Source organism: Mustelus asterias, chromosome 10, assembly GCF_964213995.1.
Source record: "Mustelus asterias chromosome 10, sMusAst1.hap1.1, whole genome shotgun sequence".
NCBI lineage: Eukaryota > Metazoa > Chordata > Chondrichthyes > Carcharhiniformes > Triakidae > Mustelus > Mustelus asterias.
The window spans coordinates 100,161,393-100,177,473 of NC_135810.1; the positions used below are offsets into that span (position 1 = coordinate 100,161,393).

Consider the following 16,081-nt stretch of genomic DNA (forward strand, 5'->3'; position numbering starts at 1 on the left):
AAATGGTTACGGAAAGTTAGATATTCTCATTTAATGTTGCTCAGCCACCATTTCAAATTTGAATTCTGGTACACTTCTCCAACCTACAAATTACTTGTGACAAATGGCTGTCAAGCTATTCTGTTCAACTTTTTTCATCTCTGCATACCTCAAAGCAACAGGAGGTGATTTGTCCCATCTCCCAACCTGCAGTTTGTCATAACTTACCTAGACATTGCCATTTTATATAAATGCCTCTCAAATTAATTGAATGTCTCCTGCAAAAGGGTTTTTGTCTATGGGAAGGTTTTGTTTGATTGGAACATTTTAGATATATTTGTTAAGGGTTATATATTATCTTGGTTGTTTTGTCTGTAATTGATAAAAGTTATTGCTAATTTTCTAATAAGTGAAACGTACCACGCTTATCTGAGCCAAATTCAAGGTGCAAAACTTATGATCCAGGTAGGCTTCATGAAACACTTTGGAGTTTCTGACCTGAATTATAACACTTTCAAGCCTGCTTGACAACAATCCCACCAAGGCCCTATCCCTGTAACCGCACATATTTACCTTGCTAATCCCCCTGACACAGACACAATTTGGCATGGCTAATCAACCTAAGCTGCATCTTTGGACTGTGGGGAGGAAAGCGGAACACCCGGAGGAAATCCACAAAGACACAGGGAGAACATGCAAACTCCACACAGACAGATAGTCACCCGAGGCCAGAATTAAACCCAGGTCGCTGGCGCTGTGAGGCAGTAGTGCTAACCATTGTGCCACCATGCTGCCCATGATTCTGGGCAGGATTTCCTGCCCTCTCCGTGATATGTTTCTCATTAAATGGGAATGGGATTGCTCATTGACCCGAGGCAAGGGTGTGCCACTGACAAGACCAGAAGATTCCACCAGCGCAAACAGCCGGAAAGTTCCGACCACAGTCTTTTTACACCAATCCATCAATGCCACCATAATTGAAAGGCCAAGAAAATTAGATATATGCTCAGAGGGACAAGCTTATTTAGTATAACCATAGCTGTTTATTCCATTGAGAAGCTGAGGAGCAATGTAGTGAATTCCCACTGGTGCCAGTCTATAGGTGGAACAGACATACCATGGAATAGGCTAGAGAAGATAGTCCGCACAACCAGCTAAGGCAGAAACTAATGGGGAAAACTGTCAGTTAATTGAATAAAACAGCTAAATCACAAGACATCCAAATATGTACCCAATACCTTGCCCATATCAAAAATCACCTCTACAAATCAAAGTATTTTGCAGAATCCTTCCTCAAGAACTTAAATGAATTCAGTAGAGTTTGAAATACACCAGATAGTACATGGTTTGTACATTTCCTCAAGCTTTATTCATTTCTCCATTGCGTATCTAACACTCATCTTCTTTGTTTTACCCTTAGTGTTATAAAACAGCTATATAAGTCACATTCATGGCATATGTCAACCTACTTGTTGGAAAATTAAGTTCATGGAATTTCAGCTTTGGCATTAGTGGATCGGTTTACTGACAGTGCATGCTGAAGTACGGAACAGTAGATTGGAGTATTCAGCATGCACTGACTCAAAGATAAACATTTATTGTCAACACTGTAGAATGATATAAAATGCCTTTACACCTTACAGTCCAAATAATCAACTTTTAGTTAACAACACAAGTATAAGCATCTTAAAGATGTAAAATAAATTAATTCTGTTCTGACCTTGTTGAGGAGCATAGGTAGCTGGTGTTACCACAGGAGTTAAAAAACTGCCCATTGGGACGAGGCCAGCTGTGTTATATGCACCTACAAGAAATAGACAAAAATATCTAATTTTCTGCATCATGTCAGTGTGAAATCATGTTTTTTCCCCTTAATTTACTCCATTACAGAATAAAATGTAACAAAAAATGTTAACATTTTTTATCAATGCATTTGTTTGACAGTATTTCTTGATCTTCAAAGTCCTATAAGCACAAAGTTATTGTATTTGCCAAACACCTCGGCTGGAATTCTCCCCCCCAAAAAACCCAAGTTCCCAACCTGCAAGAAAATGCGAGTAAATCCCGCTATTTGTTTTAGCGTGATTTCTAGAATGAATCTCCGACACTCTGATGTACAGAGTGCCCGAGCATGATTTCCTCTGGAAATCTGTGGGTGGAGCCTATTCCCACCCAAGTGCCGGCAGTATAGTACTGAGCGGGCCACTGCGCATGTGCCGATCTGTCAGAGCAGAGATTGGTGCATGCACAGTGGCTTCCCCCCCCACCAATGCTGGCCTCCAGATTAAGAAGTCTCACAACACCAGGTTAAAGTCCAAACAGGTTTATTTGGTAGCAAATACCATATGCTTTTGGAGCGCTGCTCCTTCGTCAGATGGAGACAATACACATCTCTTGTCTCTGGAGACAATACACATCTCTTTAACCTGTGTTTAATGTTCCCTCCACCCACATTGTCTGTACCTTTAAGACCTGGCTGGCTTTAGGGATTCGCATTCTAATCAATATTCTGTAACTTGATGTTGTGTCGCTGTGCACCGTTTGAGAGCACATTTCCACTCCATCTGACGAAGGAGCAGCGCTCCGAAAGCTTATGGTATTTGCTACCAAATAAACCTGTTGGACTTTAACCTGGTGTTGTGAGACTTCTTACTGTGTTCACCCCAGTCCAACGCCGGCATCTCCACAATATGGCCTCCAGATTGCCAGCTAGCCCACAATCCCTCATCGCTGGCCTTCCAACCCCCCGGATCGCTGGCCTCCCAGACCTCCCCAGGCCAGCTCGTGTCCCCGTGATTACTGCAATTTCAATATGTTAATCAGCTCGGCGCCAACTTCTGGCGTGGTGGTGATTACGCAAAAAACACTTCGTCCTGGAGACATGCGGAAACTGTGGCACCCAGTGGGAGCCTGCGAAACGGCCACCGTTGAGGTCTCCCGACTTGCTGCGTGACTCGAGCAGCACAGCGGGCTTGGAGAATCACACCCCCTTCATTTCTTTTTATTGACTACACATTCATAGAATACTGATGAACTTAGAACTTCTAATATTAGTATTTCACTTCGATTTTGGGGACAAAAATCATCAATCTTTTGCCTATTCCCACCCAAGTGCCAGCAGTATGAACCAAGTTTGATGGAGTCAGCTCATCCAGCTGAAACTATGGGATGCAATTTCCTATGCATTTGCAGCAAGAGACGAGTATAATTGGGGCATTAAACAAATAACCATTCTAACAGATTGGGTAAACTTGGACCCAAGACAAGCAACTATGCCTAAATTAATTAATATTTTCTATAGTCCATTTATTCTAAATGCTCATTATAATGGCTCTGGCACAAAATGAAGAACCATATGCAAAATGTTTGTGCCATTTTATTGGTGCAAACCAAACCCAATATTTTAAGCACAATAGGAAACAATGCTTTTTTTGGTGCTTTACTGCGATTTTCTGGGGATGCTCTTTAATAAAAAGATTTATCTCAAGCCATGCACAATATTGTTTCTTTGAATGTATTTTTTATGGTAATAGTATGGGTCACATAGAAAAGCTCCCACGCTTGTATGTTCTTTAACATGTCGAATGGCCGTGAATGTAGTTAACTATAGTTAACTATCATTCTATGATTTCTATGATTAACTGGCTTGAAACTTAGCTTTCATATTTAATGAAGGGATATATGGCAAGTTCTACACCATCCTCAATGTTAGGAATCGGTGAGCAGACCTTCCAATTAAGTCCTAACTTGATGTCAATTGTTCAACAGAAATAACAGATATATAAAGGGGCTACAGGTGGCACTGGGTGTTGGAGAATTGTATGTGGAGTTGGATCAAAGAAATAAAGGTAGTTTATGAAGAAACAGAGCTCCTGTCTCCTTTACTGAACTGCAACCAGGAGGCTCAAACACTCAAGTCCCAAAAATGGGCACAGATGGCACAATATTGGGTATAATTTCCAAATGATGCTCCAAGAGGCAATTCCACTGTTAAGCAACAAGTGAGGATTAGATTCAATCTATCTGAACCAGCAATTCAACTTGGAACCATTAGAGTGAAACAAGTATATTGACTGCTACATTACTAGTCAACTGCACAAAAAAATCAGTTTGAGATACTATTACACAAGACTGTGCAATGGATTGCATGTCTTACTGCCTTTAGGACTTTCCCTGAATTTAACTCAAACAGATGAAGTGAAAGTAATTTCCCTCAGTGCAGAATTTCCAACCTCACTTCTCAGCAGACAAATATTTACTGACAAACTCAGCAATCATCTGTTTTCCTCTTAAATGGTGCATGTTCAGCTAAAATGGGAAGTAAAAATATCATACTGAGGCAGAAAAGATCTTTGTCTTCTCCAGCTGACAGTAAAACATGTTCAATTTGCAGCTTAACATTCTTCACCTTATACAAAATTCAAACAAGCTTTCTATTAAAATGGGCAACCATAAATATCTTGGCTATACTCCACCCTCCCCCAAGAAAAAGAACGCATGTTATGTACTGATGAGCTTATATTTGTAATATCAATATCTTGACAATTTCTGTTGGCAAATCATGCATCACAATATTACTGCCTGTATGATACTTGCAAGCAATATCATTACGGTTAATTCTGTGTTATGACTGCTTTACAGCATAAATATTGTCGCCACTGAAAACAACTGAAGAAAAACATCAATGTAACACTACATTCTGCACCCTCTCCTTTCCTTCTGTGTACAGTATGCTTTGTCTGTGTAGCGCGCAAAAAACAATACTTTTCATTGTATACCAATACATGTGACAATAATAAATCAAATCAAAAAATCTTACTTGGTGCAATAGTCGCATGTGGTTGGCAGGGAGGGATAGGGTAAGGAACAGGCTTATGAGGATTGTATGTTGCTGGAGCCTAGATGAAAGGAAAATTCCGGTTTAAGTATGTAGAAATCATAATTACTTTATTTGAATAAACATTTAAAAAATTCAGTGAATTCATTCACAAGTATAATTTATTTGGATACAAAATTACACAGTGCAGAATATAAAATAAATACATAATTTCAATGAATCACTCAAAAGAAAGTTTAAGTATACACAACAATATAAATATAAAGGCTGTACTGGCAAGTTAACATATGCAGTTTGAATAAAGGGGGTGCGAATGGCTGGCTGACAGCTTCCTGATCTGATGCAGTTTTCTGCAGCAATCTAAAAACATTGAGAGTTCTGCCATAACTCCAATAAAGAACAGCATCAACTATGTTCATACTACTTTTCTAGCATTTCTATGTCTTTACAACACAAACATGAAACTCACCCCATAGGTTTAGACTGGAAAACCTAAGATGCAAAGGAGGACTTGAGAAGAGAGACAGGGAAACAAGGAAAAAAAACAAAAACTAAGGAATTGTGTCAGTTTGAATTAGTTGGCAGCATTCTTGCCTTTTGAGTCATGGAACTGTAGTTTTAAACCCTACTATGGTCATTAACACAATCTCTGTTGACACCTATTAGAGTTAGCATCTTTCAGATGGTGATATTAACGTGTGGTTTAGTCTACTGTTGGTTTCAGTTGAATTAAAAATGTGAAAAAAGAGAGACTTTACACAAGGGGGTGCACCTTGTATCTTGATCAATATCGTCCCTTGATACCACCAATAAAATCATTGTGATTAATTTGCTTTTTTATGCAATTTTGCTTGATGCAAACTGACTGCCAAATTTGCCGATGTTAACCATTACTATAATTCAGAAATAATTCATTTGCTGTGATGCAATTTGAGATGTTCTATGGATGTGATAAAGATTCAAGCTTTCTAATTTGAATGGATCATATCAGTTACTCAGAAATCTCCTTTGAGCCAACTGCAGAAAAAAGGTTCAGTTGTGGCCATGTAACAAGTACATCTATTGGTCAAGAAATGTGTGGCACTAAACAGGAAAATAAATAATTTAGACATTAGGAATAAAAACAATTCAAAGGTTGAATGTGTTAGCATATCAACTCACTTTACCTAGAGTTTACTTTCTTTTTCCATAATCAACTTCCAACTGATCCAAAGAGCTAACTGCCAGAGCACACATGGGGCCAATGCTGTTCTCAATTTAAACGAGATCCAAACCAAACACAAATCAAATACAATTTAAAATCACCTCTTTACACTTGAGTTAGCTACACACACCAGCCTTTTAATATAAAAGCACTTTGTTTTCCACATCACATGCTCTAATTCACAAGGCTCCCAGATCCCTTTCTAGCTCTGTTCATTTAAACACATTGCCATTTAATTTATGGGTTCTTCTACTTCACCTTATGACTTTACATGACCTGTGCTAAATTCCAACTGCAGACTGATCTTGCCTGTTCTGACTTTTTTGAATTATTGCATGCAAGTATTTCTACAATACTTGTATACAATAATGTAACAAAGAACACCTACTTTCTCAGAAGACTAAGGAAATTTGGCATGTCAGCTACGACTCTCACCAACTTTTACAGATGCACCATAGAAAGCATTCTTTCTGTTTGTATCATAGCTTGGTATGGCTCCTGCTCTGCCCAAGACCGCAAGGAACTACAAACGGTCTTGAATGTAGCCCAATCCTTCACGGAAACCAGACTCCCATCCATTGACTCCGTCTACACTTCCCACTTCCTCGGCAAAGCAACCAGCATAATTAAGGATCCCACGCACCCCGGACATACTCTCTTCCACCGGGAAAAAGATACAAAAGTCTGAGGTCACGTACCAACCGATTCAAGAACAGCTTCTTCCCGTCTGCTGTCAGGCTTTTGAATGTACTTACATTGCATTAAGTTGATCTTTCTCTACACCCTAGCTATGACTGTAACACTACACTCTGCACTCTCTCATTTCCTTCTCAATGAACGGTATGCTTCGTCTGTATAGCGCGCAAGAAACAATACTTTTCACTGTATGTTAATACACATGACAATAATAAATCAAATTAAAGATCAACGTTCAATTCATCAAAACAAACAGGCAAGAGTTTTATTCAATTACTTCATAATAAGGAACAGCAATATTTTAACTTTAGAAAAGCTGCAGTGTAACACAATGCGAGAGTCCATTCTCCTATTCCTCTCCTTTGTCCCTAGAGTTAAACAAGAAAAACTGCTGACCTCAGACAGAACTGCACAAAGCAACTGGTGTATGCTACCTTTAAGCAAACGTGATCTGGATGCCACAAACTTCTCATTCACTTCTGACTTTATCTTGAAGGTAGGAGATAATTAATAAAAAGTTTTTACACTGTTGAGTATTCATGGATTGGAATTTTTTTTTAAAATTCATTCACAAGACATGGGTATCTCTGGCTGGCCAGCATTTATTGCCCATCCCCAGTTGCCCAAGAGCAGTTGAGAGTCAACCACGTTGCTGTGGCTCTGGAGTCACATGTACACCAGACCAGGTAAGGACATCAGATTTCCTTCCCTAAAGGACATCAGTGAATCAGATGGGTTTTTCTGACAATCGACAATGGTTTCATGGTCATCAGTAGATTCTTAATTCCAGATACTTGTATTACAAGTATGAACCTGCCACAAGCCAGTGTGAGGTCCAACACAAACACCCCACTGACTTACTCTGCATCTTAACCCACTGCTGGAAAATTGAAATTTTTGCATCCCGCTTAATCCTATCACCCTGCAGGCCACATTTCCCACAAAACCCCACCCCACTGTTTTGATGAGCACAATGTTAACTCAGTTATATATCATCTACCAAATGATAAAACAATTCTATAATCCTTTACTCCGATATTCGTATCAGGTCAATTTTAAACTTAACCACTAGAATTTCTGTAGTAGTAAAAAAGAAATTCACTGATCTCCACACTCCACTCTCAATGTAAATCAGAGTATACCGATTTACTCAGAGTATACTCTGATTTACAAGGCTGAAGCAATATGAAATTTATTGGACAATATATCATATTTGTAACAAAGTGTGAATGATATTGAGTAAACATTGAATGAGCTGAGAGTTATTTCAATTGCAGGACAAAACTCTGGCTTTATCTTTTAAGTGCGTAAAGTGGAATTGAGGCATTGCAGACATTCTGGACTCAAAGCTTCTGTTTTGCAGTTTCTCCACACATTTAAAATCACTGCCTTTGTTTTTGCTTTGGGAAGGAAAGTTTGAAATTTAAATTGACAGGAAATGAAGCACATGATATGATCGGACAGGCACACTTGCTTGAAGCTTACCAGTACAGATACATATCCTTTGATCCTTTTATCATAGTATTTTGATTGGCAGGCAGACAAACATACACAGTGGATAGTGTCATGGTTTAAGTAGTAGAATTATTGACCGTATAAACCAATAATTGCAGTATTTTAGCCATCGTACTTACTGGTTTAGAAGGTCCTAGAATACAGGTCGCTATCCCTCGGCCAACATTGTAACCATCGTCATTTTCTTTCTTAACAGCAAGAGCCTGGCAAAAGAAAATCTCAATCGATTCTTTGCATATCAGTTTTGTATTAGGCTAATATGGAATTCTATTTTGTGTGTTTTATTATTCATATAGGTATTATTCTATATAATCTTCAGAGCTTGAGGCTCAACAATAGATGCTTGTTTTGATCCTATAAATGACAATATATGTAACCTACTTAAATACATTATCCACTCTATTTCAGTAATCTAGAAACATAATTTTACAGCAGACAGATGTCCAAAATCATTTTACTTCTCAACTTTCTTTACCCTCATTAGCGTACACTTCCATGAGTGAAAAGATGATTGAAAGGCACATGATTACTATCTTTTACTAAGCTTTACTGTTGAGTCTCAGGATTTTTCCTTTTCCAGCATGCTGATGTCCTTGCATAGCTAAGCTCCCCAAAATCAGGATGTGGCCTTATGTCTTATAAACGGTTACGGTGACCTGCTTTGATGTAATCATAAACAAATTTGCTTTGTAACTGTTGGGAGGTCTTGTCAAATTTTAATTTTATGAATAAACTGATAAATATTGAAAAGTGCAAACCTGCCCCAGACCTGTGCCAAAGCTATTGTTAACTTGGTACTTAAAACATTAAGCAAGAGCTACTCAGTAAACCTGCGTTTTTTTTCCAGTCCCCTCTGCAGGGAAACAACTAGCCTACAGCCAATTCTCACATATTGGAAAACCTCAAACGTGAATAATTATAGGACACAAATTCATGTCTTACTATTCTGCTGCAAAATATTCCGTCTCCAATTGTCTTGAAAGTCTTAACATTAAATGAGACAGAAATACAAGAAAAGCCTGCGTGTTAATGGATAAATGTATAAGTTGCTGGATCTGTCACTCACACCCAAGTTTACCAGCCTTCCCTTTCCACTGTGCCCAAGCGGTAGCTTCCAACTGCCCTGAAAAGAGGGAAACATTCTAAACTGAAAGTAGTAACGTAACCTTTCACAACCAAGAGAAATCTTGATCAATACGTCCAAAGCAAAGCTTCCATACTTACTGCTAATAATCCATTCAACGCACTGGGTTTTCCTTTAGGATAGGGGTTTCCTGGAATCATTCCACATGAAGATCTCATGGCAAGGGGAGCCTTACAGCCAGCCTTAGAAGCCTTATATATAACAACAAATATGAGGACATCAACATAAGGAACGACACTCAATCTATCTTGGATTACTACTGCCATTACAATATCTGTAAATTGCACCATCTTTAATTTAGTGGAGTTGTTAGCTGTGGCGTAGAAATCCAAATGCATTTTAAATCAGATTAGTTGTTATTGTGTTGCTTAATCTTATTATAAATGATATAAACAACAACCTGAATGGTGCTCTCTGAGTTACAGAATACATTAAAGTGCACTGGCTAAAGCGTGCAATGCTTACAGAAAGTGTATTCAATGCACAGGATTCAGAGATCCATCTACATATTAATGTATGGACTTTATTATCTAGATGTTAATAAAAATCAATTTGCTTAATCAGCTGCAAGCACATCCTGTAAACTTTACAGTGTTAATTATGTCCTCACCTTTAAATCTGTTAACATCAGACTCTCACATTTTAAAAAATATGACTTGCCACTTAATGGGATGACCTGATGCTGGAATATCTTTAATATTTTTAGTCCGCTTGCAGTTCCACAATCTGGCCACCAAGTGCTGCTCAGCCTCCATACATAGGATTTATTTTTCTTAAGCAATTTTAAATTGACATTTTACTTTAAATATTAACATTTTGTGCTTTTAATTCTTTTTTTTTTCTCCCACAGCCTTGAGATTTAACCCCCATCTTCAGACTCCAACTCGATGCTGCATTCAACCTTCCCATTATGATGGTCTGTCTCCTTCTCAAACCCTGAGATGTCAACTCACCCAAAAATAAAGCAGCTCTCAACACTTCAGTTATCTAGGGACACCCAGAAACATTTAGTACTAAATCCTCTATGAAACTTCACGCTGACATTGTTTCTAAACCAGGGCTTCCCAAATTGTGGGCTGTGATCCTAGGAACAATGGCTGCCTTGGACCCCATACTGATTTATGACAGCTGCAAAGCCCTTATAAATGCCTGAATTTTTTTTGGTGGCCGTGGTCTAATCAATCGCTCTCTGAGGTTCAACTGTTACTGCAAAGAAAGCCTGTAAATAGGTAGATGTTTTTTTTTGAGATACCCTTTTTAAAAAAAAATCAACTATGCCCACACTCAACTCCTGCTTCTCCACCCTCCCCACTCAACAATTGAAGAACTGAAGCCTCATCCCACTTGAATGGCTCTTGTACCCCACCATCCTAGATTTTCATTCTGCAGTTGTATGAAGTTAGAGGCAATAAAATAAAGTCACATCTTGAGGTTTGGGTGCACTGTTCTAAACTGATGCTCTGTTCCTGCCTCTCATTCTTTTTCTGCCCCCCTCTCCTACCAAGATCCCATTTCTATAACTCTGGGCATATTTTTACTGTTGGTCACCCCTCTGCTGCCAACTTCCACAGAAGTGCTTGGCCAATCTGCCACTAAACAGCACTTTTCAGCTAGTATTTACCTCTTTTTAAACAAGAGCCCACCACTTAGGCTTCACTCTGCCACCTTCTCTCCTTATCCAAACCAAACTCATTTTGTATCCCTCACCTTGGCTGTTGATTGTGACAAAAGCTGTCCAACTGGTCTCCTATTTCTCACCCAATTGTAACGCGAACCTATCCTCAGCAGTTTCTTCACAATACCTCTGTACAAGTGTCTTCTTAAATAAAGTAAGAAGTCTCACAACACCAGGTTAAAATCCAACAGGTTTACTTGGAATCACAAGCTTTCGGAGCACTGCTCCTTCATCAGGTAAGCTCCAGTCCAACGCCGGCACCGCCACATCATGGCTACCATCAACACCGCAAACCGCCAGCTCAAAGTGGAGAGGATCTCCAAGAACATCACGCATATCAACCCCCACTCACCTGAAGGAGCAGCACTCTGAAAGCTCATGATTCCAAATAAACCTGTTGGACTTTAACCTGGTGTTGTGAGATTTCTTACTGTGCCCACCCCAGTCCAACGCCGGCATCTCCAGTTAAATTCTTAAATAAATATAGCTCTTGGGGCAAGGGATATTTTTTTTTGGGGGGGGGGGGGGGCGCATCAATCTTTCTATACTACAATTCCAAACTTTCAGATGTTATTTCTCACCTGCACACTTCCTGTTCTAGCATCTTTGAAACCATTCCCTTATAAATTTAAAATTCAATTATCACCCCACCAAACAACACTGACAATAGACCTGTAGAAACCAAAAGTCAAAGAAGTGGTCTCATTAAGATACATCACCTGATCGAGAATTCTTTTGCAGCGTTTTTTTTCTGGCAGGTGTACCCGAAAAATATCTTCGATAAGTCGATAGTTATGAGGATCGATGATATTTCTACCAAAGAAAAACACTTATTGATCATGTTTACGGTACCTATCAAAAAGCTGATACCTAACAAAAAAAAACTTATTTCATTCTTTTAATAGCTTAGTGAACAACAATGTACTCCTGATATTATCTTCGCAAACTCCAAAAAATACTATGCACATGTACATCAAGTGTCCAATCAAAGATAACCTGAATTTCTCATTCACATTACTGGTTTTCTGTAACATCGTGAATTGTTACAATGGTGTTTAAAAGATTGTCAGGCTCCAAAATGCAACATTTTTGTTAGAACAATATATTTTGCAGCAAATGTAGCACAAGGTAGATGTGATACCATACCAAACCCAACAACATACTTACAAAGCTATTAGGTCTAAGGCGACAAGTTTATCTTTAGTGAAAGTGAGGCAATGAAGAATATTTATTACTTTAGATACATGGATGGCTACCATTTTCTGAAAAACAAAATGAAAATAAAAAAGTGGCTTTAACCTATTTTGTCAAATTTCTATAATTGATAATTAGTTCTACAATATAAGAAATTTCTTTAAAACAAACCATCATACATTACAGAAAGCTGAAAAATCAGGATAAGCAGATATTTAACAGTCTGCAATTTTTATCACTTACATGCTGTAAAGCTTTAAGAGCTTTAAGTTGAGGTTCTGCCCAAGAAAAATACTTCAGTAATTCAACCACCTGCAAGTAGGATGTGGATACATTTTAAAAAGATAAATTGAAGAACAAAATTATGGCTGACTTTTTCCTGCAAGAATTTAATGCTTTTACTAAATATATCTGCAGCAAAATTACTATCTAGCAACATTAACATTACTGTCTCGCAAAATTAACTTTTTCCATTAGTCTTTTAGAGTATACTAAAATATTTACATCAATAATCAACCATAAAAGGATTATAAAATGAAATGTTAATTGCAATCACACAAAAATCATGAATACGTATTAGCATGAACATAAGTTGACGATACCTGTTCGCTTGAAAAATATCCATGAACATATTCAATTGCCTTTAATTTATGATCAGTCAAAACCCCCTATAAAGAAAGTGAATATTTCAATAAAGTGAAGATTGAATAAGTAAAATGGTTGCCAGAAAATATTTACAACAAATATGTGTAAGGGTTGCAATGCAGTTATCTTTTAACATCTGTTTTGAACTTTGTTAATATCCTGCAACTAAAAATGAAACTGGTGTAAAACTAATATTACTTCAGTCTCCTTTATCATCATAAATCATGACAAGAGCGCCAGGGATCTGGGTTCGATTCCCAGCTTGGGTCACTGTATGTGTGGAGTTTGCACATTCTCCCTGTGTCTGCGTGGGTTTCCTCTGGGTGCTCCGGTTTCCTCTCTCAGACCAAAGATGTACAGGTTAGGTGAAATGGCCATGCTAAATTTCCCTCAGTGTACCCAAACAGGCATCCAGAGTGTGGCGACTAGGGGATTTTCACAGTAACTTCATTGCAGTGTAAGCCTACTTGTGACTAATAAATAAACTTTAAACAGAATATTTATGAATCCCCTTATGAGCCACAGGTGCAAACATTGTTGTTTGTAAATTCAAATACTTGGACATGTAGAACTCGTGGTATTGTCATGATAGCCATTTTTATTCAACATTTATGGAATTATAGAATCCTACATTGTAGAAGGAGGCCAAGTGGCCCATTGAGTCTACACCGACTGCAATCCCACCCGGGCTCTATGCCCATAACCTCTTACATTTACCCTAGCTAGTGCCCTTGACACTAAGGGGCAAATTAGCATGGCCAATCCACCTAACCCGCTTATCTTTGAACTGTGGGAAAAAACTGGAGCTCCTGGAGGAAACTCACACAGGCACAGGGAAAATATGTAAACTCCACACAGACAGTGACCCAACCCGGGAATCGAACCCAGGTCCCTGGCACTGAGAGGCAGCACTGCTAACCACTGTGCCACCATCTGTAATCATAACATTAAAACTAGATAAATATATTGGCTCCTATTATAGATAGCGGTCATTAGAAACTTATAGGTATTAATTTTTGACATGTGCCCAAATTTTAGATCATGACTTTAGAATTACTGGAGGAAGCATCAAGTATCTGGGAAACACAGAGTCAATGCAAGTTGATAATCAACAGAAGTTTTAAAATTAATATCAGTAGCTTGATAAGTTGGCTTAGTATTAGAGAATCTAATTAAAAGATAAAATTAGAGAAATTTGATCTCTTCAGTTTTGAAATATGTCTAAGACCTAATGCAGATATACAAAATATTAAATTGCAAATATTGAGTACTATTTCAAAACACGTCAAAATTAGAACAAGGGCCATAAATGGTAATATCAAGGGTTGGTCCTTCACAAAAAGCTTAGAGTCTTCTGGGAGGTTAGTGCAGGCAAAAGGTTTGGAGACATATTTGAATATAGTGAAGGGAAGAACTATTGTTTGCTTCTTATTTTCAACAAGGTAAAATAGGTTAAAGGTTTTTCCTCATCTCTTATTTTTTTTCTTGATAAGTTAAGTTTAGAACTTGGTATAGCCACTTAGTCCGAGCTGCAATGTGTCAAATGTAATTTTGTAACTTTTTAAGAACACAAGATACAGGGAGATATCTTTCAACAAAAATCACAATGTGACATATCAATTATATATATCACAATATAACACAAAAACATTCATTCATCCCCATTCAGAACAATTTAGTGATCACATATTTCAGCATATTAACTATTTCTTAAATTATTCCAAGATTTGAACTACTCTATCTGTGAGCCTAATCTGTGCGTTGATCCTTGCAGCCAGGCCCATACCATCTAGTCCTACTCCAATAATTTAAAGTTTTATTTCAGGTTTATCCTCTCCATTCCCTTGATTATGTATTTCTTGGAGGTCACCTTTCAAGTACCTTCTTTTCAGGCAGTAAAGGCCCACGATTCTCCAGTCTTTCCTTATAACTCAGACCAATGACACTAGATGTGAACCCCAATGCTTTCTACACTGCCCTCAGTTCCAGAACATCTCCCTTGTATCTCAGCAATTAGCAATGGAGCTAAAGTACATTAGATGCAATCTGAGAACAACACTGTTATAAAGACTTCCGGACTTGTATTCTACTGGTTTAGCTATGGAGGTTAACACCCAATTGACGAGAGATCATCGAACATTAACTCTGTTCCTCTCTCCATAGCTGCTGCCTGCTCAGCTGGGTGTTTTCCAGCATTGTATTCATCGCAAGTTAGGTTTGTTGATTGCTGCTCTGCATTGGTTGGACAAGTTTAGCATCAAGTCTATTCAGTATCCGGGGTGTCTTCATCACTTACACACTATTCACATGCTGGAGCTCGGCACAGGAAAGCAAGCAAGCAAAAATGTTTGGGCACAGATTGCACTGAGATTCCTAATTGTAATTACAGTACACAAAGTAATCCGCGGGAAGGAAGAACCAGCAATGGCGACTTTACCTTCCTTATTTCATCCAGGACTATTGCAAAAGATTTGTTGTCCATTTTGGAAAATGTGTCAGGGGAGGGGGGATGGGGATGAGGGTGAAAGAGGTGTTCAGTTTCTCCCTTTAAGATTAAAGAGAGGCGTTTGTTGAGTGAGAGGCCAGCTTCCGCTCCCTCCCTCTGGGTGACTTGAGGATGATGCCTGAGAGAACGGTGAGTGAAGAGTGAGCCCGAAGGGACTGACTGAGTGAGGAGGGGCGTGGGGGGGGAAAACAATGGGACTGAGTGAGAGTGAGGGGGAAAACAATGGGACTGAGTGAGAGTGAGGGGGAAAACAATGGGACTGAGTGAGGAGGCCCGAGGGGGAAACAATGGGGAGTGAGTGAGTGTGAGGACAGTGGGACTGAGTGAATGAGGAGGCCCGAAGTGGAACAATAGGACTGAGTGAGTAGTGAGTGGGAACAATGGCAGAGTGAGTGAGTGAGGGGAGGGGAAGGCCGCTACCAAACACACTGGGCTCCCCGGGCTGCCCCTTCCCTCCTCCTCCCGATCTTTGCCACCCGCTCCATTACCGACGACGTTAACCGGAGTGGGGGCTGAATTCCTCCCCTCACAATATCCCAGTAAAGAGGATTAGGAGAGGGATTGAGGGTCGCCTCTCTCTCTCTCTCTCTCTCCCTCACACACTCTGTGCCTCCGACTAACGGCCGCCGCTTCGAACCTTCCGCTCGAGCCGGACCCGCCTCCCGTCGCGCTGTCCCGGCGGGGGC

The 16,081-nt window shown here is 39.2% G+C and overlaps 1 protein-coding gene across 3 annotated transcripts in view; it reads right to left on the minus strand.

Annotated features, from left to right (window-relative positions):
* The window catches only part of proser1 (proline and serine rich 1), a 35,667-nt gene extending 19,605 nt beyond the window's left edge, over positions 1–16,062 (minus strand). Inside the window, exons 1-10 of one of the 3 annotated variants that reach the window (XM_078222301.1) lie at positions 15,327–16,062; positions 12,847–12,912; positions 12,488–12,556; positions 12,218–12,312; positions 11,770–11,863; positions 9,456–9,566; positions 9,298–9,354; positions 8,351–8,434; positions 4,799–4,877; positions 1,700–1,783 (exon numbers count right to left, since the gene is read on the minus strand). In XM_078222301.1, coding sequence (XP_078078427.1) covers positions 1,700–1,783; positions 4,799–4,877; positions 8,351–8,434; positions 9,298–9,354; positions 9,456–9,566; positions 11,770–11,863; positions 12,218–12,312; positions 12,488–12,556; positions 12,847–12,912; positions 15,327–15,371 — 784 coding nt within the window. In that variant the 5' untranslated portion in view covers positions 15,372–16,062. Of the gene's footprint in view, positions 1–1,699; positions 1,784–4,798; positions 4,878–8,350; positions 8,435–9,297; positions 9,374–9,455; positions 9,572–11,769; positions 11,864–12,217; positions 12,313–12,487; positions 12,557–12,846; positions 12,913–15,326 lie in introns of those variants that run through there. The other 2 variants (XM_078222302.1, XM_078222303.1) reach the window with 2 other exon arrangements.
* Between the last annotated feature and the right edge of the window lie 19 nt (positions 16,063–16,081).